The following is a 25,755-nucleotide window of genomic DNA, read 5'->3' on the forward strand; positions in this document are numbered from 1 at the left end:
AAAATACTGTACAGAGGGGTTACAATTACATGGGCAAGATAATGAGTACATTTCTTATCAAGCATTGTAGCCTCCTCCTTTGTTTCCCCTTCCCATCCCATCTGCTCCCTACCTCTCCACACAACCCTCCTCCTCCTCCCCCCCACCCAGACAGTCTTAATTCCAATAGTCCCTCCTTTAAAAATAGCCTAGTTTCTGTTTCACCAACCATGTAGGCCAATTTTAACCTTGGAAGAGAGCCTAGAGGCTAAGACGGCCTCATGACTCAAATCACTACTACTTTCGTTTATACAATGCTGTTAGAAAAGGGAAAATTTTAAATTATTAGATAAGTTGTATGATAAAATTTAAAAAAATACTACTCTCACCTGCAAGGTGAAGTGCTAAGTCTCGGTACAGTTCTCTACTCAGGTGCTGAAATTCAGCCTCTTGCCACACTTTCCCATCAGGTGTGCGAATCTTAGTCTCTGAAGGGTTGAAACCTAACACAGGCCAACAATACAGATTATCAAAGTTGCTTTATAACTATCAGTGACGTCAGTTCTCACATTGAATGTATACACTACCATATAGCAATCATTTTCTAACATTAATTTCTGCGTGAATTCTTGACAGTAAAAAATATTGTATGATTACAGAGAAAAGTTTGTAACTGCAACATAGAAACACCACTACAGCTGCTTCAAACAACAGAAACAGCAAATAGCAACTTTCAGTTTACACAAGGCTGAGTTATGACTGACAAGTTACTGTCCATCAAATTTTCCTTCTTTCGGTGAGAAAAAAAAAAAAAAACACAAGAAGCAGTTAAGCAATTGGGAAATAGCTCCTCTAGGAATGAAGAAGCATTCTTGTGAATGCCTTTTTAAGATGTTTTGATGTGCAATTTTTTTTCCCCAGAGTCACCTACTCATTAGCAAGTTGTGTTAAAAATCATTCCTTGCCTCTGCTTTATAAATTGACATGATTTATTTTAGTTATGAATACACATTGCTCTAAATCCTTCAATAAGCACATCACGTTTATCAGTACAACTACATTTTTTTCTGCAGTGTTAACTTCACATCTTCATCATTGCTATTGTCATGATCGCCATGTTTCAGAATCATTTTAGCTATTTCAAAATTAGTCAACAAATTATGGCCTCATTATTGATATTCAAAACCTCAATATTCACTTCCTCCAGCTTACTGATAAGATTCCGAAGGTTTGCATATGTGAGGTTGTACATCTTTTTGTCACTTGACACCACTGTGTTTAGTACCTACAACTGAACAGGTGTAGGCCAGACGTTCCAAGCAGTGACAACAGCATAAGTAAGTGTCCTCTTGTTATACTTTGAAAACGTTCCAAACTTATACCTCTGATGACTTTTAGCATGCTATTCCAGAAAGTATTTTTATTCTCTTCATTGATCTGAGGACATCCTTGTCACATAGTTTAATTAATAATCATATTAATTATGCCACATTTATTCACAATATGGCATAAACATTATTTGGAGGGGTTGCTGGGGGGGGGACTGCTTTTTAGGTTTAAGTTTTTCTGTGGTGCTGGAGATCAAACCCCAAGGTTACTATGAGCTCCTTAGCACTGAGCTATATACCCTTTTATACTGTAAGTATAAATCTTGTAGTGATCATACAATCCAGCTTCCCAGCAGTGAAAACAAGCTGCTAGTACAAACGTTTGTGAAATCAATCAGAAAAGATGTTCTCAGTTATCCATGCCTTTTGTTAGGAGTAATAATAGAAACTATGCAAGCTTTTGCCTGTCACAGCAAGTTCACACCAAGCACGTGCCTGCTGCATTAACACATCCCAGCATGGGATGCCCTTTGCATCCTTAATTTCTGTGGTGGCTGTCTCATCAGTTGTAGTTAAGATCTTTCTGGGGCAATAATGCCAAAATAGTGATGTTTCATCAGTATTATAGACTGACTAGTATCAGATTCTCAACAGCAATGACTTTGGCAAACTAGACATTGAGTATCTGTGGTTCTGTAAACAGCAGATGCTTTATCACCACAAATCTGTAAAAAATTAAAACTGGGTCTTTCTTAAATTTCTGAAACCAGCCTTTGAATATTCATAGTTCTCTTCAATTTCAGTTCACTGTGATAGATCTTTGTTTCATGATTAGTATACCATTCATTCAATGGTATGTGTTCTGTGATGACAGATCATTCTTGCAAAACATAATCAAGACCTTCATCGTTAGCTTTATGTAGTATTTTTATATTTTTCTGTTTATCACTTTGAGTATAGAATTTCAAAAGCTTCTGTTTCTTCAGGCCATGTATGCTGATCATTCCAACATCACATTCTACTATACATTTACATTGCTGTGCAGCTTGACTTTCAGTGCTACTGATGAACATAAATGCTTCCACTTTTTAAAAACTTATTGCTACTCATAAGGGCATATGTAGAACATTTAAACATTTTCAGCACTATCTTTACACCACAGGCAGAGAATAAGCAAAAGGTATTAAGAGAAATGTACATGGGTCTTGGTGCCATGTACACTATAATGGGTAAATGCTATTGAGAGTCCAGCCTACATACATGCCATTTTATTAACCATTGTGAACATGGCTGAGCAGCTGAGTAGGGGAATTTGAGTATGTACTATGTAAAGACACATCACAGCTGAAAGGGAAAGGCTAGAAGAGTCTCTTTTTTATCTCTTGGAGATTTTGAATAAACTGTGTTGTACACGTGCATTTTGACTGTAAAGTACTGCATGAGGTCAGGTATAAAATTTTCCACCAGTGGTTCCATGTTAGTGCTTCCAACACATCAGATTTGAGATTTTCTTTCCTTTCCCACTTTACAAAGTATTTTTTTCTCTATGAAGCCTTTCCTTGCACTTGCATCTTCACTTACAAGTTACCCATAGGAAGACTTCAACATCCATATTCATTTGTCCATTTCTCTTTGTCCCCACTTCTTTGTTTTCATTTTTTGTCCAATTTTTTTTCTGCTAATTCAACTGACTGAATAGAATTTAAAACAAAAATTACGAGGTACTTCCTTATATCCATGACATGACTCTAGGCTCTGAAATAAAGTAAGATAACTAAGATAGGCTCTTTACTTTCATGGCATGTATATCAAGGAGAAAAAGATACGCAAATAACTAAAAATAATATGAGTCAAAAGAGCACAATTTATGTTCACCACTTCAAAATTTTGAAGCAGAATTATAAAATCTCTCTCTCCTCTCCCAACCTCTGTGTGTGTGTGTGTGTGTGAGTGTGAGTGTGTGTGTGTGTGTGTGTGTGTGCAATAGTAGAGCTTGATTGAACTTACTTAGGTATTGTACCTGAGCTTTTTCACTCAAAGCTATTATTCTATTACTTGAGCCACAGCTCCATTTTTCCTGTTTTCTTGGTGGTTAACTAGAGATAAGAGTCTCGCAGACTTTTCTGTCTGGGCTGTCTTTAAACTGTGATCCTCAGACCTCAGCCTCCTGAATTGCTAGGATTTAAGGCATGAGCCACCAGCAACCAGTTTTCCCTTTAAGACAGAATTTTGCTATATAATTCTTGATAGCCTGGAATTTGTGATTCTCCTGTATTAGCCTCTCTTTTGTTAAAATAATATTAGTAATAATAACACCAGCATGCACAGGGTCCTGGGCTCAACACCCAGTACAACAAAGAAAGAAAAGTCAAAGTACAGAATGGAGTTAGTATGCTAAAAAATATAGAAGAAAAAATATATAGGGGCTGAGAATGTGGCTTACTGGTAGAGTGCTTGCCTAGCATGCATGAAGCCTTGGGTTCAATTCCTCAGTACCACATAAATAGAAAAAGCCAGAAGTGGCACCATGGCTCAAGTGGTAGAATACTAGCCTTGAGCAAAAGCAGCTAAGGGATAGTGTCCAGGCCTAGAGTTCAGTCCTGGGGCTTGCACACACACACACACACACACACACACACACACACGCAGGCACGCACGCACACACGCGCGCGCACGCAAATTGTTTCCATATGCAAAAATTAAATATGTAAATTGTTAAAACCAGTAATTTCCAGCAAAGGAACGAGATGGTTGGAGCACATAAGTAATGAAGGCTTTCAAGATGCACTTTGTATTTTTCAACTTTTGAATTGTGAACCAAATGAATTTATTATGTATTGAAACAAATTAAATTTAAATGTCACTTTAGAATAATGTTTTAAGGTGCTCTTAAGTTGCATTGTCAAAAACTTAGCACAAAATAGTTGTTAGCTCTTGAGGAAAAAAAAGATAGTTTTTTTTTTTTGTCATGGGGCTTGAATTCTGGCCCTGAGTGCTGTCCATGCGCTCTTCAGCTTAAGCCAGCATTCTACCACTTGAGCCACAGAGCCACTTCTGGTTTTCTGGTGGTTAATTGAAGATAAGAGTCTCACAGAGGGGCTGGGAAGATGGCTCAGTGGTAGAGCGCGTGCCTTGCATGCCTGAGGCCCTGGTTCGATTCCTCAGCACCACATAAGCAAAAAGAAAAAAGCCGAAAGTGGCGCTGTGGCTCAAGTGGTAGAGCGCTAGCCTTGAGCTGAAGAGCTGAGGGACAGCGGCCCAGGCCCAGAGTTCAGGCCCCACAACCAGACCCAAAAAAAAAAAAAAGAGTCTCACAGACTTTCCTGTCAGAGCTGGCTTTGAACCAGGATCCTCAGATCTCAGCCTCCCGAGTAGCGAGGATTATAGTCGTGATCCACCAGCATCCAGCTAAGACACTCATTCTTTAGGATTTTAACTTTCAGGTAAAATATTAAGTTAAGACATGATTTTGAATCTGTCATCTTTACCTAAGTAGAATAATCTTTGGTATTTTAGAACTTTGGTACATTAAGCACTAACTATATAATCTGCATTTAATGGATAGTATAGCAAAGAGTTGGGGTGATCACTATTTCAAAACTATTAGGAATATTTTGGCCCTACCATTTCCTGTTTGTTCCAACAATGTGGATATTATATACAAATAATTAGAGGACATAAAATAATTGTACTAGTGACATATTAGACCAATTACAGACAACAGAGAAATTCTTCACATTCTAAAGTGAAATTGGTCACAAGTGTATTACAGATTAGCTAAAATGAAAAGTAAATTATCCTTTCTCTTATTCACAATACTAAAAGCATTAGCAAAACATAGTAGGTAACACAAAAAAAAGTAAAAGTGGTAATTGCTAAAAACTATACAGAGCATATATTTCCAGAAGAAACAAATGACCTACAAATACTATAAAACTATATCTTTTTAAAAAAACTACTCTAAAACTCATTGGGGAAAAATACATTTGGTAGAGAAATAGAAAACCAAATTGACTATAGCAAAAATTACTCATTTGTTAATAACTTAAAATTAGAAGAAAAAAAACGTGCTTTTTGATCTGCCTAAATTTATCTACAAAACTAAAATTGGAAAAATATGCACTAAAGAAAGACTATAATGGCAGAAGTTTTAATGACAAAAGTCTAACATGAGCTAAATGATCAAGAAGTCAATTCATTAAAAACTTCACACGGATGCTTCTATGAAAATAAATTAAGAGCTGGGCACTGGTGGCTCATGCCTGCAAGCCAAGCTACACAGGAGGCTGAGATCTGAGGACTAAGGTTCAAAGCCAGCCCAGGCAGGAACAACCGTGGAACTCTCATCTCCAATTAACCACCAGAAAACCGGAAGTGGTGCTATGGCTCAAGTGGTAGTGTGCTAGCTCTGAGCTGAAAAGCTCCCTGACAGTGCCCAGGCCCAGAGTTCAAGCCCCCTGACAGACCAAAAAAAGAAAAAAAGGAAAAGAAATTGAGGTATATAAATACAAAAATAGACATTCTCAAGCCGGACGCCGGTGGCTCACACCTGTAATCCTAGCTACTCAGGAGGGAGGATCGCAGTCCAAAGCCAGCCCGGGCAGGAAAGTCCATGAGACTCTTATCTCCAATAAACCACTAGAAAACTGGAAGTGGCCCTGTGGCTCAAGGGGTAGAGCGCTCGCCTTGAGTTGAAGAGTGCAAGGGCAGCACCCAAGCCCAGAGTTCAAACCCCACAACCAACCAAAAAACAAACCAAAACAAAAAAGACATCCCTCAAAATCAAAAAAGAACTGGCTAAAAAAGAAAAGAGAATGAGAATGGCATTGTCCAAAAAGTAAAGTACTCATTACCTGACTTATGTAACAGCTGTTCTCTACATCACCTTTATAATAATAAAAAATTCAAGAAAAAAATTAATTCAGAAAAGCAAAACTCAAAACTTGAGTTTTAATGTCAGTTCCAAAATAATGTTTAGCCAAATATTTGAATATTCACTAGAAACTAGAAACTGATTTTTTAAAATAGTTTTTATTTTCAATACTGGTTATTAAATTCAGATTCTTGTACATGCTAGACAATTGCTCTACTACAAGCTATGTCCCTAATCCTTTATAAAGTTTTCATTTTGAGACTGGGTCGTGCTTGTCTTACATAGCCCAAACTGAACCTTAAACTGACTATTTAGCTCAAGATGGCCTCAAACTTAAAATCTTCCTGTCTCAGCCTTCAAAGTAGCTTGGATTGGGCTGAGAAGGTGGCTCAGTGGTAAAGCGCTTGTCTTGCATGCCTGAGGCCCCGGGTTCGATTCCTCAGCACCACATAAGCAAAAAGAAAAAAGCTGGAAGTGGTGCTGTGGCTCAAGTGGTAGAGCACTAGCCTTGAGCTGAAGAGCTGAAGGACAGTGCCCAGGCCCAGAGTTCAGGCCCCACAACTGGACCCAAAAATAAATAAATAAATAAATGAAAGTAGCTTGGATTATTCACATACATTACCACAAATATTAAATTTTGAAATAATTCCTATTAATTACAAATATTAAGCACAGTATTCTTTGTTCTCTCAAAATAGTACTAATTCTTATTTCCTGTTTTATATAAACTTATTAGACATTCATTAGTCTCAAACTTTAAGAATTCTCTAACTTGTTAAAAATTATAATTCTGGGGGCTGGGAAGGTGGCTCAGTGGTAGAGCACTTGCCTTGCATGCCTGAGCCCTGGGTTCAATTCCTCAGCACCACATAAGCAAAAAGAAAAAAGCTGGAAGTGGCACTGTGGCTCAAGTGGTAGAGTGCTAGCCTTGAGCTGAAGAGCTGAGGGACAGCACCCAGGCCCAGAGTTCAGGCCCCATGACCAGACCAAAAAAAAAAAAAAATTATAATTCTGGACCCCATCCAAGAAACTTAGAGGTGAATCTAGGCATCTGCCTTTACAACATTTTTCTTGACATAATTTTTTTGGATTATTAAGTTATTGTACAAAGACATCACAATTGCATTTGTCAGGTTATGAGTACAATGCACTTGATCTATGTCACTGACATAATTATTTTGTGCATCAAATCTGAGAATCACAACCTGTTCTAAAGATGGTCTAGACTCTATTAAAGTACATACTAGGAGAAAAAGGAAAGAAGAAAGGAAAACAAAGAAAGATACAAAAACTAAACAAACCTTTATATGTTGGAGCAGGTGGTGCTGTTGCGACTTTCCTGACTTTTGCTGTCACTGAACTATCAACATTAACAACCATTACTGGATGGTTAATATGACCCAGATTCTGGCCCCGGCCATTTATTTCTTCTGAGTGTTCCCACTGTTTCCTAATTCGCTCCTTGAGTTTTTCCAACTTGACATCATGTTGTCTTCGCTTTAAAATGTCTAATCTTTGGGAATTACAAGTACTTGTAGATGACGGAGATGAGTCTGTTAACCATAACACTTTTGGATCAACATCAAGGTCCATCTGACTCACCGAAGGCTTTGAATTGTTATCATTTCTTTTTGCTCTATTAGGTATTTCTTCTTCAGTTCTCATAGCTCCCATTTTAATTAAACATTCAGAATTGTGCAATGCATCAATTGCTGGTCGATCATTTAAAAACCTAACAATCGTGTCACTCATGACAGATGATTTAGAGCTCTCAAAATCACAACGTATAGTCTGTTGTTCTCGATTGCATAACATCTGGTTACCACTCTCAACCGTATCTTCATTAACATCATCTATACAATATACATGCTTTGACTCTACATGGCTGGGACTTAAGTTGGAAGGTGTACCATGGATTTCCCTGTAACAAAAAAATAAAAAGCTTTCAGACTATAGCTAAAACAATATATTATACACTTGAAATATTATTGCCAAGAATAGATTTTTAACTTTTACACCACAAAAAAGTAAGAATGTTAAGCAATGTACGTAAAAATAGGTTGTGTGAGCAGGGCTGGGAAGGTGGTTCAGTGGTAGAGCGCTTGCCTTGCATGCCTGAGGCCCTGGGTTCAATTCCTCAGCACCACATAAGCGAAAAGAAAAAAGCCGGAAGTGGCGCTGTGGCTCAAGTGGTAGAGCACTAGACTTGAGCTGAAGAGCTGAGAGATAGCACCCAGGCCCAGAGTTCAGGCCCCACAACTGGACCCAAAAAAAGAAAAAAATAGGTGTGTGAGCAATTCTACAACACACATATATATCCAAACACTATGCTGGATAAAATATTTTTTTATAAACATAAATGATGCTGGGTGCTGGTGGCCTACACCTGTAATCCTAGCTACTCAGGAGGCTGAGATCTGAGGATCATGGTTCAAAGCCAACCTGGACATGAAAGTCCGTGAGACTCATCTCCAATTAACCACCAGAAAGTGGAAGTAGCTCTGTGGCACAAGTGGTGTGTGCTCACCTTGAGCTGAAGAGCTGAGGGACAGCGCCAGGCCCAGAGTTCAAGCCCCATGACCAACAAAAAGTAAAATAAATATGATTTTTACTTGTCAAATTAATAAATTGATTTTTTTAAGCAAAAGCTTTCTAATACAAAAAAAAAAAATCAGTAAGAGAAACTGAATGGAGAACTTAGAGCTACCAATAGATGCCACCTCCCAATCTAAAAAAAAGAAAAGAAAAGAAAAGAAAAAACCAACAAAAACAAAAATTAGAAATTCCTCTAAATTAAAAGTAGTAAAATAGCTGGAGGTAGTGTAGTGATGCACACTTGTAATCCCCAGCGCTCAATAGGAACAGAATCACAGGATCATAAGATTATGATTTTGAGGCTAGCTTAAACTATGTGGTGAGATCCTGTCTCAGGGAAAAAAAAAAAAGTTTAAAATAAGGAAAAAAAAAACTGCATTTGGGAGGTTGTGGCAGGAGGCTCATGAGTGAGTTTGAGGCTAATCTCAGATATATAATGCATCCCCGTCTCAAAAATAAATAAATAAACTATGATTAATACAATGGTACTAATCCTTGTTCGCCTTGCTTAATCAATGCTCAATGCCCTTTCCACCAAATGGAAAATAATCAAAATAGCAATCTGTATGTTATAAAATGAGAAATATGCAAAATACCTGTGGGAAGTTTTCTTTTTAAACTACAAAGAGGATTTTATAATCTGACTGTAGATATTCATTTAATGTTACAGAAAAACTGTAAGTTATTCCTTATTACATATGAAGTATTAGGGAAAAAAAGTTCTCAAACTGGCATCTCATAAATGTAACTTCTATATAACATTCCAGATTAACAAACAGATTGGGAATAGAACAAAATGGAAAGATAATGGATATTAAAGAAATGTGGTCAGTAAATTAAACCTTTCTTAACCACAGAGTACATTTTGATAGCTTTAAACCATGTAAAGTATATTTAGAAACTCCAGAGTAAGCAAACTGGGTAGAGCCAAAGTACATATCACAGTCTATATTCTCTGTTCATAAGAACACCTACAAAAGTCTTCTTTCTTATACTAGTTTTTTTTTCCTGGTCTGGGGCTTGAACTCAGGGTGTGGGCACTGTCTCTGAGGTTCTTTTGCTCAAGGCTAGCCACTCTACCATTTGAGTCACAATGCCACTTCCAGCCTTTTCTGTTTATGTGGTACTGAGGAATTAACCCAGGGCTTCATGTATGCTAGGCAAGCATTCTACCACTGAGCCGCACTCCCAGTCCCTCAAATACTACTGACACACCATTCTAACAAGGTTTTTTTTCTGTGTGTTTTTTAAGAAAGTAGATCATTAAAAGAGAAGTCAATGAAGATAAATAAGATAGCTATAACACAAACATGAACAAGGAAAAATACCCAACATATATATTAAGTCTTAACAGTTTGGCCAGGCACTGGTGGCTCACACTTATAATCCTAGCTACTCAGGAAGCTGAGATCTGAGGATCACAGTTCAAAGCCAGCTCTGGCAAGAAAGTCGGTGACTCTTATCTCCAATAAAACCACCAGAAAACCAAAAGTAGCACTATGGCTCAAGTAGTAGAGCTCTAGCCTTGAGCTGAAGAGCTGAGGGACAGCGCCCAGGCTGAGTTCAAGCCCCACAACCAAATAAAATAAAATAAACACAAAAAACAAAAAAATAAAATAGGTGAGACTCAACAGTTTGGACCACAAACAGACTTAACAGTCTGGACCTGCAAAGTCTAAAATAGTGGCTATTGAGCAAATGAGAGACATGATTAATCCAAACTAAGAAGTGCTGAAAAAAAGTTTAATATTAGATTACAAAGCTTCAGGAATATAAAACATTTTTTGTATACCTCCTAAAAATGTTTAACTTCTGTATGTGCTTTATGTGGACAGTTCTACTTTTAGCCTGGTCTAATCTATTTCACATCAAGACATAAAACACTAAAGATCATGAAAATTCCTAAAGCCATGAGTCTAGTACAACATAATTTGGTAATTATTTCTATAGTGAGTATATATGAACATTTACACTTCCTACAGCTTTCAATAGACTCTTATGGGATGCAAACCCAAAAACCTTGACAGCCTGTTTGGAGTGGGTTGAATAACTGAGCAAAATAGGATGAGAAATTGTTCTATTACTCTACTACTATCAGAGACTAGGACTAAGTACAGTAACAATTCACTGCTAAAACTATTTAAGACTAAAATTACCCATGTAGAAAATAAAGCATAAAATGACAGGTTATAAATTACCTTTCAATCTCAAAAGGGAAAAAAAATACAAAGACAAAGTAATTTCAGTCTTTCAATCACTAAATATTCACTATGTAATTTCTCTACTTTTCTATAAATTTTAAATATTTCATATTAAAATATTAGGATAAGTATTGAGTATGTAGTGCATCAGACATTAAGCTACTGCTTTGGGAAGAATACAAGATTTATGCTTTTATAAAGATTAGTGTAATGGACAAACATGAGATCAAAATATAATGTATAAATTCTGTTTTTTTTTTGGAGGGGGGGTTTGGTGCCAGTCACAGGGCTTAAACTCAAGGCCTGGGTGCCGTCCCTGAGCTCTTTTGCTCAAGGCTAATGCTCTATCACTGTAGCTACAGCTACAGTTTTTTGTGATTAATTAGAAATACAAGTCTCAAGGCCTTTCTTGCCCAGGCTAGCTTTGAACCACAATCCTCATATCTCATCCTCCTGAGTAGCTAGGATTACAGGCATGAGCCAAAGGCACCTAGCACAATACTATAAATTCTGCAACAGAATTCTCATAATATTATTGGAACAAAGACTAATTTGGTAGGGAAAATGAAACGACAAAGTATTATGGTTTCAATATGAAATGCCCCAGAAGCTTATGTTAAATGCTTGGTCCCTAGATAGTGGCACTATTTCAGAAGATTCCCAAAACTTTAGGATGTAACACCTAGCTAGAAGAAGTACGTTATAAGGGCCATGCCCTTCACGTCTGTATCATCTCACTGAATTCCACTCTCTTCCTTGGTGGTTTCTGTCTACCAAGAAGTAAGCAGTCAAAACAGCTGACTACACTAAACCATGCTAGTAAAAACGGAAAGATTTGTGTTTTCTATCTTATTAAATGTATATATTAACCTTGAATACCTAAGCAGAATGGAGCTGTGGGCCCCAAATGAAACAATAACTAACTTACATTCATAATGAGACAAAATTCAGATGGCTGACTACAGCTATCAAAAAAAATTTATCTGCAAAAACGGATAAAGGGCTTGGGAAGAGCCAGGTCCTCTCAGTGATAGTACTTACCTTAGGTTTATTCCCCAGCATGACAAAAAATAAAATAAAAGAGGATACTATAATAATTTATAATATGAAAATATTTTTGTGCCATCTTTTGTGGGAAGTCAATAACACTAAAGTACTAGACTACTACTACTTCATATAGAGCAAGTATTATACAAGACAAAAATAAATCATGTCACTATCGTAAATACTATAAGTTCACACAAAGGGCTACCTTTTTTATAATACTGACCTGTAAGAAGCCAAAGGTTCACGAAATTCCACACGATTGTTTTTCTTTACATTACTCTCCAGGGTGGTAGCTCTAAGAGGACTACGAGATTTCTCTTTTCTTGATTTAGATTTGGAGGCTGGAGCATTACTCCAAGAATCATCCAAGTATCTACCATCTGAAAGAAAAGGAATATGGTATAAAACTTGACAATTTCTACCAAAAAAAAAAACGACAATTTCTGGATTTGATGAGTAAAAAGCTATATTAGAGAGGCTAGGCTTGTTGGGCTCATACTTAATAAATCCTAGCTACTCATGAGGTAGATGTTTGATGGATTGAGGGTCAAGGCCAGCCAGGAAAAAAATCAGCAGGACCTTATTTCCATCAGTAATTTGGATATGGGAACAACACCTGTTATTCCACCTACATGGGAAACTGGACTACAAGAATTGAGATCAGAGGCTGGATAGGTGGCTCAGTGGTAGAGTGCTTGCCTTGCATGCATGAGGCCCTGGGTTCGATTCCTCAGCACCACATAAGCAAAAAGAAAAAAGCCGGAAGTAGCACTGTGGCTCAAGCGGTAGAGCTCTAGCCTTGACCTACAGAGCTGAGGGACAGTGCCCAGGCCCAGAGTTCAGGCCCTGTGACTAGATCCAAAAAAATAAATAAATAAAAGAATTGAGATTAGAAGCTAACCCTAGGCAAAGATGCCATATACTACCTGAAAAATAACTATAACAAAAAAGGGATGATGTATGACTCAAGTGATAGAACCCCTGCCTAGCAAGCATAAGGCCCAAAGTCAAACCCCAGTATCACCAAAAAAAATTTATACATAAAATTCCTTACTCATTCACTTAAAAGTATTAGATTAAAACCAAAAACTGATAGGTTTTTTTTAAGCCCAGTTTAAATAGAGCATATCAACTTACAACTTTTAGCCCAACAATTAAGAAACCACACAATCAAGCTAGGTGTTAATGTCTGAAGCTTGTAATCCTAGCTACTTGAGAGGTTAAGACCTAGAGGACTGTGATTTGAGGCTAATCTAGGCAGAAACATTTAGGAGACCCTTTCTCAGCACAGAGCTGAATGTGGCAGCACATACCAGCTATCCTAGTTACAACAGGAAGCCTAACAAAGGCTGATTGCACCTGGGCACATGCCTAGGCAGAAAGCAAGACACTATCTCAAAAAATAATCAGCAAAAAATAGGACTTGATGAGTTCAAACCCCAATACTGCAAAAAGAAAAAAAGAGAAGGAACTCACAAAATCAAGTATGTCACTGGGTGCTGGTGGCTCACACCTATAAGCCTAGATACTCAGAAGGCTGAGAGCTGAGGATCACAGTTTGAAGCCAGTTCAGACAGAAAAGTCCTCGTGACACTCTAATCTCCAATTAGCCACTCAAAACCAAAAGTGGAACTGTGGCTCAAAGTGGTAGAGCACTAGCCTTGAGAGAAAAAAAGTACAGGGACAATGCCCAGGCCCTGAGTTCAAAGCCCACAACCAAAAAAAAAAAAAAAAATGTGATAAGCAGCCAACTATTTACATGGTATTACTAGCTGTAGGAAAGATATTCCATTTACAATTTAAAACTCCAATAAATACACATCTTATTATGAGTTTTGTTTGTTTTTTTCTGTCGGCTATAGGGCTTGAAATCTGGGCCTGGGAGCTGTCTCTCAGCTCTTCAGCTCATGGCTAGAGCTCTACCACTTGAGCCATAGCACCACTTCTGGTTTTCTAGTGGTTTACTGGAGATAAGAGTCTCACAGATTTTCTTACCCCGGCTGGCTTTGAACCTCTATTCTCAGATCTCAGCCTCCTGAGTTGCTAGGATTACAGGTGTGAGCCACCAGCACCCAGCCTTATTAAAATGTCACTTTCAAAACATACCTACAAATTTTATGAAATAGGACTATATAATCTCAAAAAAATACATCAGTAATACAAACAAATGAAAACTTCCTGTCAAAGATGCTACAATAGTGCTACGGTTCCTGATCAAAAGATAGTGAACAGACCATTGACAATCACTGACCATGAGCTAATTCATAACTAATTCATTACTATAAAAGGAAAAAACTCAAATGCTGATGAAGTTCAGTCTCCAACAAGAAAAGCAAGCAAACACATGGAACTATCAAAAAAATATTAAACTGAATCAAAGCTAGCATCAAATACTCACATTTAATAGCTATATCTTTGGGAGTCACTTCATACATACCTTTTCTACTTATTTTTCGGGTAGCACTTGTAGAAGACTTCTTGGCATCCATGACAGAATCAAACACAGCCGTACTTGTAGGAGCTACTTCTAATTTGTTTTCAATGTGCCTCAGCTAAAGTTCAAATAATGTCACAATGTATTAGTTAATTCTGAAAATAGTTCACATTGATTTACACAGTTATTGAAAACTATATTGCCAAAGTATATTCTCCAAAGCAGAAAAACTCAAATGCTTTCTTTTATTAATAGCATTTTTCTTCCTTCTCTGTTACAGGATTCACAATATGGTAACATGTTGCATCTTATTTTATTAGTACTAGGTTTGAACCAGGGACTTGTGCTTAGTAGGCAGGTGCTCTACCACTTTAGCCAAGCCTATATACCTTATATATATTAGTTTTATATTACTTATTACTTCAGTTGCAACCATGCTTTGAACAAGAATATCAAATTTGAACATAATATCAAAAAGACTAATGAAGAGTTTCTAGTCAACATTGAAGGGCTAAGTCCTGCCTTATTTTCCAGGGTCAAGCAAAGCACCAAGTATGTGCTTATCCATAGGCAGGGGTCATTCCCACCTTGGCCCCCAAGAGACAATAGCCCCCACACAGAGCATTCCACTGTAGGTCTGGCCAAGGACATGACCCTTGATCCCAAGGAGACCATAGCCTATTTTTAATTCTCTGCTTCCCTGTTAAGCCCTATATAAGCCCACTCCAAAATCCAGTCCCTTGCACAACCTCCAAACCCATGGGAAAGTCTGTATCCTTCGTTGTTCCTCAATAAATAGTCCTTGCCTGTTGACAATCAAGTCCGGCCTATTCCTTTTCCAGTCTTCTCCATTTTCCCAACAAACATGATATTCAATATTTTTAGTTGATGAGTTTTTTTGAAGCAGTAAATTATGATATTATATATTCCATATAATTAGATTAATAAAATCTTATATATTTTCATGCAAAAATGAGGAAAGAATAATTTAACTGGACTAAATACATTTCTAATAAAGACAAATTCACAGGATAATAAACAGGTTTCATATATATTTTGCAAGATAACTCAACTTTTATTATAACTACCATGTTCAAGAAGCACTTTATCCTAAACAGTAAAGTTCAAGAGAAACTGAACTCTAGAAGCCTGTATGATAGGCTTATAGTAGAATATTTAAAAACAGAAAAAATATGTATATATAATAAAAATTAAAATCAAAATTCTACCAAAGCTAACTGGGGCAGGAGATCATAAGTTCATAGCCAGTCTGGGATACATAAGGACTGTTTTAAAAAGCAAAAAATAAAATATTCTATCACTTTGAAATATTTTGTATAAAACTTACCTTATTTCACATTTTTACAGTGTGCTATGCTAAAAATAAATTGTACTAATCCTTTACTATTTCTGTATCAGACTGCCCCACAACCTACACTAGTAGTCTCTCATATCCTTAAAAAACTCTTCAGCGGGCTGGGAAGGTGGCTCAGTGGTGACTGCTTGCCTTGCATGCATAAGGCCGTGGGTTCCATTCCTCAGCACCACATAAGCAGAAAAAGCCGGAAGTGGCGCTATGACTCAAGTGGTAGAGCACCAGCCTTGAGCTGAGGAGTTCAGGGACAGGGCCCAGGCCCAGAGTTCATGCCCCATGACCGAACCCCCCCAAAAAAAAACAAAAACAAAAAATTTTTTCAGTAATATCGAAGTTTTGAAAAACAGCTACTAATAGTTTAGCTCTAAGTTAAACTGAGGAATAAAAACTATCCTGACGTGGCAGATGTATAATTTCATATAGAAAGGAGACTTTACATTGATTATTCATAAGGCCAAAACTTGACTCAACACTGAGACCAAATATACACTATAATTCCTTTACTCGATTCCTAACTTCTCAAGAGGCTGGGATCTAAGGATCACAATTCAAAGTCAGCCCAGGTAGAAAAAGCCTGTGAGACTCTTATCTCCAATTAACCACCAAAAATAGAAAAATTTTAAAGCCAAAAGTGGAGCTCATGTGGTAGAGTACAAACCTTGAACAGAGTTCAGGTACAGAGTTCAAGCCCCATTACCAACACAAACACACACAGGAAAAAACAAACAAACAAACAAACAAAAACTCAAACCTCAGACAATGAAGAAGCAGGTGATATGACTCCAGGTGACACACAAAATCAAACAGGCATATCAAAAGTGTAATGAACCCAGAAAACAAATGCAAATACGAGTATATAAAGGACTATATGTTATTTTGCAAAATTTAGATTCCTAATAGCCAGACAAGACTTGAAAGGACACAAATGGGAACAAGTTGCCTACATAGTCCTTCAGTAGTATAACAAAAAATAGCCTGTTACTGCACAAAAAAGAGGTCACTCACAGTTCATTAAAGGAAAAGCTGGTTCTTTCACTCCTCCCTTACAATAAGCCTTCTATATAGACACAGGCCAACCTCCCAAATTCATTCTGTTTAAATCTTCATTTCTCCATACAAAAGAAACAAATTAGTTAAAAGTGAATCAGTGTAAGTTCTTTTAATATTTTATATACCGTTGTGTTAATGCGCCTGATTCCAAAAGTAGGGTCTTGTTTATTCCTTATTGCTTAAAAGCTGTACTTTATGTTCACTATATAACATATTTAACTTCTTGCCACAATGATTACCTTTATTTTCCTTTTTTAAAAAGTGCTAGAAAAAATGTTTTACTCAACCAAATCTTAACAAGGTGTTAATTTTAAAACAAATAAAGAAATGGAAGCTAAACTTGCTTACAGCAGCCTTGGTCTGAGAAAGTGCATCCCACGATGTGGTTCTATCTGCTGGAAAGAGTGATATTTAAGAATTAGAATCTCTGAAGACCTCAGAATGAAAGTTTTAATACACTTCCAAATTGATCTGCAGAATTATTCCTCAGCAAGTGCTTTATATTGAAACAAAACAGGTTTTTCTCTGTCTCCCTATCATGTTGTAAACCATATCAACAGTTTAATAAATACCAACAGTAGTACAGCATTAGTTCTTAGGACAATTGGACTGACATTCAAAAATAAACAGTATCCTCAGTTTACACCAATTGGCTGAACAAATACAAAACTAGTCTTTTTTTAATGCTGGTCCTGGAGCTTAAACTCTGGGCCTGGCTGTCCCTGAGTTTCTTTTGGTGAGTACACTACCACTTGAGCCATAGCACCACTTCCAGCTTTTTCTGAGTAGTTTATTAGAGATAATTCTCACAGACTATCCTGCCCAGGCTACAATCCTCAGATCTCAGCCTCCTGAGATGCTAGGACTACAAGCGTGAGCCACTGGTACTGGGCTCCAGAACCAGTTTTTCCATGTAGCCCAGACTGGCCTCCAACTCATGATCTACCTGCTTCAGTCTCCCATGTGTTGGGATTATAGATGTGCGCACATGTCCAACCAAATAAAATATTTTTCACTGTTTTATAGTTAACAATATAATATGAATAAGATTAGAAAATTATTGCAGATTCCAATCTATAGGTAGAAACAAATCTAATTTTTCACTTTCAGATAACAGCCCTTCAAATAATTTAGGATATTTTCATTTCCTCCAAACAATTCTCATGTGACTTGAACCCTAGTTCCCTCACAAACTCAAAACTCTTTCACCAGATATAATCCAGTTTTTTTATCTCTTCTTATATCATACCTTAGTTATCACTAATATTAGAAATACATTCAATAAAATTACAATTTTGGTATCTGTATAGGCTTATAATTACATCAGAAGCTATATTATACTAACCATATTAAGATCAGAATTTCTGGGAAAAAGGGTACAAAATGCATTTTATGCATACTAATGTATTTTATTAAAAGATGCTTCAGTACAAAAGTTTATCAGGGGCTGGGAAGGTGGTTCAGTGGTAGAGTGCTTGCCTTGCATGTATGAGGCCCTGGGTTCCATTCCTCAACACCACATGAACAGAAAAGGCCGGAAGTGGCGCTGTGGCTCAAGTGGTAGAGTGCCAGCCTTGAGCTGAAGAGCTGAGGAAGAGCACCTAGGCCCAGAGTTCAGGCCTCATGACTGACCAAAAAAAAAAAAGGATGCCTTTGAAAGTAAAATGCTCTGTATATTCAATTTGAAATAACAATTATACATTTTTTATAAATCAAAATATATGTATAATCTTCATCTACACATCAGCCCAGAACTTAATATATAAGCCTAAAAGTTTTTCATTTTTCTAGAACAGGGCTAAAGAGAAATAGAAAAAGAGAACCATTTCCTGTTCCCCATGCAGAAAACAAGACTTCTAAGTTCAGTTTTAAAAAAATCATACCTTGAACAGTATCCTTGCTTTGAGAGTTCCTTGGATTTAGTAAAGGCACCTCTTTTGACTTGCTGCTCCTCATTTTGCCAATTTACCTGCAATTATATCATTAGTATTCACTAAATACCAGTACAGAAATGTCCTGACTTCTTGACCTTCATAAAAGTTATGAAAGAATTTTGTCATGTCTAAAATATATCTTTAGGGACTGGGAAGGTGGCTCGGTGGTAAAGCACTTGCCTTGCATGCATGAGGCCCTGGGTTTGATTCCTCAGCACCACATAAGGAAATAGAAAAAAGCAGGAAGTGGTGCTGTGGCTCAAGTGGTAGAGCGCTATCCTTGAGCTGAAGAGCTGAGGGACAGCGCCCAGGCCCAGAGTTCAGGCCCCATGACCCTACCCAAAAAATAAAAAATAAATAAATAAATAAATAAAATATATCTTTATATGCTCATAAGTATTCCATAATCCAATAATTTTATCTTTCTTTAGAAAAATAAACCAGTAAAAATAACCATTAAAAATTATATTGTGACTATCTCACAGTATACTGTCAACAGGTGGCTACTATTTAAAACACAGGAAAAAAAAGTGCTAGCAAAGATGTGGAAAAATTAGAGCCTTATAATGTTGGTGGGAACTTACAAAGAAACAATCAAGACAAGTACTAGTGGTTCATGCCCATAATCCTAGCAATTCAGGAGGATGAAATTCAAGACTGTAGATCCAAGCCAGGAAGACAGAGAAGTCTATGAGACTCCATCTCCAATTAACCAGCAAAAGGCTAGTCTAGAGATGTGGCTCAAGTGGCTGAGCACCAACCATGAGTAAGTAAGCTGAATAAAAGCATGAGGCACTGAGTAGCATGAGGCACTGAGTTTAAGCCCTAACATTGGGAGTGAAAACTCAACCTCCTGTGTAGCCATGATTAGAGGGAAGAACCACAGAAGTCTAGTAACTTTTACTATCTTTAAAGTATAACTCTCAATCTGCAAAATGCCTTTTTCTAGCCAACTGCAAGTGTTAACAAGTCAAATACATTAAAGCCATTCAAAATCACTACTTGGGAAATAAAAAAACTACCTTCTCAGACAACTGTATTAAGAAACTTTATGGCCACAGTTTTATTCTACACCTACATAGAAATTTGAAGTTACTTCTTGGACATTTATAGATTGTCTTTTGCTTATAAAATTATTCAAGAAGATGGATGGACAAAAGCATATGTCAATTGACTTTTTCTCCACTTGTCTTTATATTTCTAAAAGTTAACCTTTCCCCCTCTCTACATCACCATTACAATAACAATAAAAAATTTAACCTTTCAATAACATGTTATTTTATCATTACTTGGTGTAGAAAAGCTCAAAGTTGTTGTCAGTATAGATTTTATACTCCATCAGTAAAACATTATTACTTTGTCCCCAGAGAAATGTGTTTTAGTATTCAATTCTATTTTGTATGATTTATTTTATCTTATTTTATGGCTTTTTTGGGGGGGAGGGGGCAGTCCTGGAGCTTGAACTCAGGGCCTAGACACTGTCCCCGAGCTTCTTTTGCTCAAGGCTAGTACTCTACCACTTGAGCCACAGCACCACTTCCAGCTTTTTCTCTTGATGTAGAACTGAGGAATCAAACTGAGGGTTTCATGCATGTTAGGCAAGCACTCTACCACTACGCTACATTCCCAACCCTGAATCTTTTGTATTTCTTTAACTGAGAAATATAACAATCGGGACAATGACAGAGGATATATGTATGATTATAATAAAGGATGCATTAATTCTACTAGGGAATATCCATTAGGTTCCTGGGAAGAATATTCTTAAGGATGCCATATTAATGTCTAAATGAAGAACAGAGAAAGGAACAAAGACAATTTTGATTCAGGAACACTAAAGTTATCAACATATCAGGTTACAAAGCTTGCATTCTGTTATTAAGTAATAAACTTGCCATAACCCTCATCTTTCATACTGATAAATAACCTTGGTTTTCTGTACAAATGCTTCTAAGTTAGACCAGAATATCTAGTTAATATTTTGTGTGTGTGCGCGCGCATGTATATGTGCAGGTCCTGAGGCTTGAACTCAGGGCTTGGGCACTATCCTTGAGCATTTGTGCTCAAGGCAAGGACTCTACTACTTGAGCCACAGCTCCACTTCTGGCTTTTTTGGTGCTTAACTGGAGATAGAAGTCTCATAGACTGGGCTGGGAAGGTGGGTCAGTGGTAGAGTGCTTGCCTTGCATGCATGAGGCCCTGGGTTCGTTTCCTCAGCATCACATAAGCAGAAAAAGTAGGAAGTGGCGCTGTGACTCAAGTGGTAGAGCACTAGCCTTGAGCTGAAGAGCTGAGGGACAGTATACCCAGGCCCAGAGTTCAAGCCTCATGACTGACCCAAAAAAAAAAAAAAAAAGAAGAAGAAGTCTCATAGACTTTCCTGCCCAGACTGACATCAAACAGCAATCCTCACATCTCAGCCTCCGGAGAAGCAAGGATTACAGGTTACAGCCACCAATGCCTGGCCTAATTAACATTTTTAAAGCAATTTTATAAATTTTATTCACTATGGAATAAAAGCTAAGAAACATTTTGTCAATTATTTTGACATTAAGGAAAAGGATGACAAATTTTCAACAGCTTTCTAGACTGCTTTATATCTTGAGACTTTTTGTCTGCAGGGTCTAATTAAATGTTCCTCAGTTATCCACAAATAGACTTTCCTCTTCATTATACTTCATTATGCCTGGGCACTGTCCTTAAGCTTTTTTCCTCAAGGCTAGCACTCTATTACTTGAGCCACAGCTCCACTACCAGCTTTTTTGGTGTTCAATTGAAATAGTATCTCACAGACTTTCCTGGCCAGGCTTGTTTCAAACTTCAGTTCTAAGTAATCTCAGCCTTCTAAGTAGCTAGGATTACAGGCACAAGCCACCAGTGCCCAACTTCTTCATTAAGTTTTAAATTTACTATGCATAGTTAAGGTATACAACTATGTACTCAACCCTCAATTTAATAAACTCTTACAAATTTGACAAAAGCCTCTTATGTACCTTGACTCATATCTATCTCTTACTTTGACTAAGATATAATACTAGGACTGAGGAGGTGGCTCAGTGGTAGAGCGCTTGCCTTGCATGCATGAGGCCCTGGGTTCGATTTCCCAGCACCACATAAGCAAAAAGAAAAAAGCCGGAAGTGGCGCTGTGGCAAGTGGTAGAGTGCTAGCCTTGAGCTAAAATAGCTGAGGGACAGCGCCCAGGCCCAGAGTTCAGGCCCCACGACCGGACCCAAAAAAAAAAAAAAAGATATAATACTACTATCGTAAATCTGGTATCATGTACATTGTTCTTTTCTTTTTTCTTTTTTTTGGGGGGTTGGCCATTTTTTCTGGTGGTTTATTGGAGATAAGAGTCTCATGGATTTTCCTGCCCGGTCTGGCTTTGAACCAAGGTCCTCAGATCTCAGCCTCCTGAGTAGCTATGATTACAGGCATGATCCACCAATGCCCGGAAAGTACATTTTTCTTTAACTCTATTTTTCAAAAGCTGAAAATGACATCAGGTATGTTACCTCAAGTCTATAATTCTAGCTACTTGAAAGGTGAAGACTGGGGGACTGTGGTTCAGAAAGGCCAATCTGGGGGAAGAAAAAGAAGTTCTTAGAACTCTACCTCAACCAAAGGCTAGGCAGTGGCACATGCCTGTCAATCCAGCAACACAAGAAAACTTAAACTGGAAGATCACAATCTAGGCCAGCCCAGGCCTACATCAAGACAGTATCCCAAAAATAACTAATGCAAAAAGGGGTAGCAGGTACAAATCACAATGGAAGAGTACCGGTCTACCAAACTTGAGGCTCTGAGCTCAATCCCTAGTACTATCAAAAAGTAATTTTTAATGGATATCCTTTGTATTGTGCTCCAAACAACTGATCTCAAATTATGTCCTATAATGTTCTCGAAAAGACTTGTTAAATGAAAATCCCTATGAATCTAGTATGTATGTCAGTCTGCCTAATCCACAAGACCCTCACCCACTTATAACTGGCAATACAGAGTGAGGAACTGACTCAAGAGAAGTCTACCTAGTCCTTGGAAAATAAGATCACACAGAATTTTGGAAATGGAAAACTAAGCAACTGAACTGATTTGCGAGAAGCTAAACCAAAAATTCATGATGAAAAAGCAAAAGAAACATCAAAGAAAAATAAATGATAAAACATGTGCATCAGAGAAAACGTCTTGTTCATGACAATTTTCCAGGCCCCCTGGTATCAATACTTTACTTTTTGTCCTTGCATTCCTTAAGACTTATTTCACGGAAGCCTTCTAAAAAATTTCCTATTAATTGAGCTACCTTAAAAGGTGAGGAGGAAGCCACTAAATCATATACTTGGAAAAGATTTCTAAAAAAAAAACATTTATTTGGATGTAGGTGGTACATGCCTCCAAAAAAACATCTTTAAAAACAAGAAAGTTGCTTTTCTAATTTATCTCTCTCCACTCCTTATCTCTGATCAAAGCATCAATTTTTGGCTAAATTACTATTAAAAAAAAAAACTTCTTATACTGCTCTTAACCCATTCTCCATACTGCAACTAAAGTTACCTTTCTAAAACAGAAACAAACAGTTCAGTGTTTATAAATGTTTAGTAACTTTCCTCTATGGGATAAAGTTGCAAACTGCTTCACATGACACTTAAAATCCCTCAGGACATCAATTTACAGTCTTCGCCTCTTGCAATCTTCACTGTTTACCAACTGTTCCTATCATATATAGCCATATCTAGTAAGCATTTTCCAAAATGCCGGAAAATTATGCTATTTCTGTATTTTTTTCTTAAATTTTCTCTACAAAGAATGCCCTTCAAGGCCAAACTTCAATGTCTTCTCCCATAAGACTTCTTAGACTGCTCTAATGAATTACTATTTCATCTTTCCTACTATTTGCTTTTTAACAGTATACACATACGTATATACATACTATACATGTACATATATAACTTACTCAATGACTATTCATTGAGCATTTAATGCTCACAATCTATTAGATACACATAAATTAACAGTATACAACATGATTAGGGCCATAGTAAAGTAACAAATAGAAGATATATATCAGTCTCCCCTGCCCCCCCCCAAAAAAAACAACCCAAATTTAATTTAAAAAATATAAGTGCTGGAACTGCCCAGACAAAAAGGTGAGACAGCCGGCTAGTGGCTCATGCCTATAATCCTAGCTTCTCAGCAGGCTGAGATCTGAGGATCATAGTTCAAAAGCCAACTCAGACAAGAAAATAGTGAGACTATTGTGTCCAATTAATCACCAGAAAACTGAAGTGGTGCTGTGGCTCAAAGTGGTAGAGTGCTTGCCTTGAGTGAGAAAGCTCGGGGATAATGCTTGAACCCTGAATTCAAGCTCCACACCAACCAAAAAAAAAAAAAAAGAAGAAAGAAAGAAAGAAAAAAGAAAGGAAGGAAAGGAAAGGAGAGGAAAGAAAAAGAAAGGAGGCCAGCAGGCAGGCAGAGGCAAATGATGGCAAATCTGATGGCAACCTGGGCTATGTAGCAATTTGCCTCAAAGTGACAAAGACAGAGAGAAAAAAGGGAAAAGGGGGAAGATGGTGGAAAGAAGAGAAGTAGGAAAGGAAGGAGGGAGGGAGGAAAGAAAGGAGAATGGCAGGCAGGAAGGCAGGAAGACAGGAAAGTTCAATCCTCAGATCCCAACCTCCTGAATACCTAGGATTACCGGTGTGAGCCACCAGTGTCCAACATCAAATGGAGTTCAAAACCACCCTGAGCAGGAAAGTCCATGAAACTATTATCTCCAATTAACCACACACACAGAAAAAAAAAAAAAAAGCTGGAAGTAGAGCTGTGACTCTACGCTCTAGCTTTGAGCAAAAAAGTGCCCAGGCCCTGAGTGTAAGCCCCAAGACTGGCACCAAAAACGAAAACCAAAAAACCCTCCTTCATCCTCGCATTGCTGGATCAGGCATTACCCTCCTTCCACAATCAGGAGAACCTTTTCTTCAAGGTCATCTATGTATCTATGTCTTTCATTTATTTAACAAATACCTGGTGGGTGCCAAGCATAGTGCTAAGCAGTGGGGATATAGTAACGCCAAGAACAAAACATAGTTCTGGTCCTCAAGAAGTCTAAAATCGGGCTGGGAATGTGGTTTAGTGGTAGAGTGCTTGCTTAGCATGTATGAAGGCCCTGGACTCGATTCCTCAGTACCACATAAACAGAAAAGGCTGGAAGTGAGTGACACTGTGGCTCAAATGGTAGTGTGCTAGCTAGCCTTGAGCAAAAGAAGCTCAGGGACAGTGCCTAGGCCCTGAGTTCAAGCCCCACAACTGTCACCAAAAAAAAAAAAAAGTCTAAAAGACTACATTAAACACGTATTATAAATGGGATGAAAGTAAGATTAAAAAAATAAAAGGGTCTCATAGTACCTGCTATGCACATAACAGGTTCTTAAATTCAAATTTAAGAATAGCTTTATTGTTCATTTTATTTTATTCTGCTGTCCACTTTACAATGATGTCAACTTGCATCTTGTATAGAAACAAATTGTAGCCAGGAACTGGTAGCTCAAGCCTGTAATCCTAGCTACTCAGGAGGCTGAGTTCTGAGGATCGTGGTTCAAAGCCAACCTGAGCAGGCAAGTCCATGAGATTTATCTCCAGTTAACCACCGCTGGAAGTGGAGCTGTAGCTCAAAGTAGCAGAACACTAGCCTTGAGCACAAAAGCTCAAGGAGAGTGCCCAGGCCCAAGCCCCACAACCAACAAAAAAAAAAAAAGGGAAACACAGATAAAAAGCAGACACATCAAATAAGGATAACTTTAAAAACTTATTTGAGGGGCTGGGAAGGTGGCTCAGTGGTAGAGTGTTTGCCTTGCATGCATGAGGCCCTGGGTTTGATTCCTCAGCACCACATAAGCAAAAAGAAAAAAGCCGGAAGTGGCACTGTGGCTCAAGTGGTAGAGTGC

At 37.7% G+C, this 25,755-nt stretch overlaps 1 protein-coding gene across 1 annotated transcript in view; it reads right to left on the reverse strand.

The window, feature by feature from the left end:
- Positions 1-25,755, reverse strand: part of Cep350 (centrosomal protein 350kDa) — a 141,579-nt gene that overhangs the window by 105,256 nt on the left and 10,568 nt on the right. Inside the window, exons 2-7 of the mRNA XM_013015515.1 lie at positions 18,766-18,851; positions 17,231-17,277; positions 14,461-14,575; positions 12,247-12,403; positions 7,482-8,101; positions 369-482 (exon numbers count right to left, since the gene is read on the reverse strand). Coding sequence (XP_012870969.1) covers positions 369-482; positions 7,482-8,101; positions 12,247-12,403; positions 14,461-14,575; positions 17,231-17,277; positions 18,766-18,838 — 1,126 coding nt within the window. The 5' untranslated portion in view covers positions 18,839-18,851. The remainder of the gene's footprint in view (positions 1-368; positions 483-7,481; positions 8,102-12,246; positions 12,404-14,460; positions 14,576-17,230; positions 17,278-18,765; positions 18,852-25,755) is intronic.

This window comes from Dipodomys ordii, unplaced genomic scaffold, assembly GCF_000151885.1.
Source record: "Dipodomys ordii isolate 6190 unplaced genomic scaffold, Dord_2.0 Scaffold27, whole genome shotgun sequence".
Taxonomy (NCBI): domain Eukaryota; kingdom Metazoa; phylum Chordata; class Mammalia; order Rodentia; family Heteromyidae; genus Dipodomys; species Dipodomys ordii.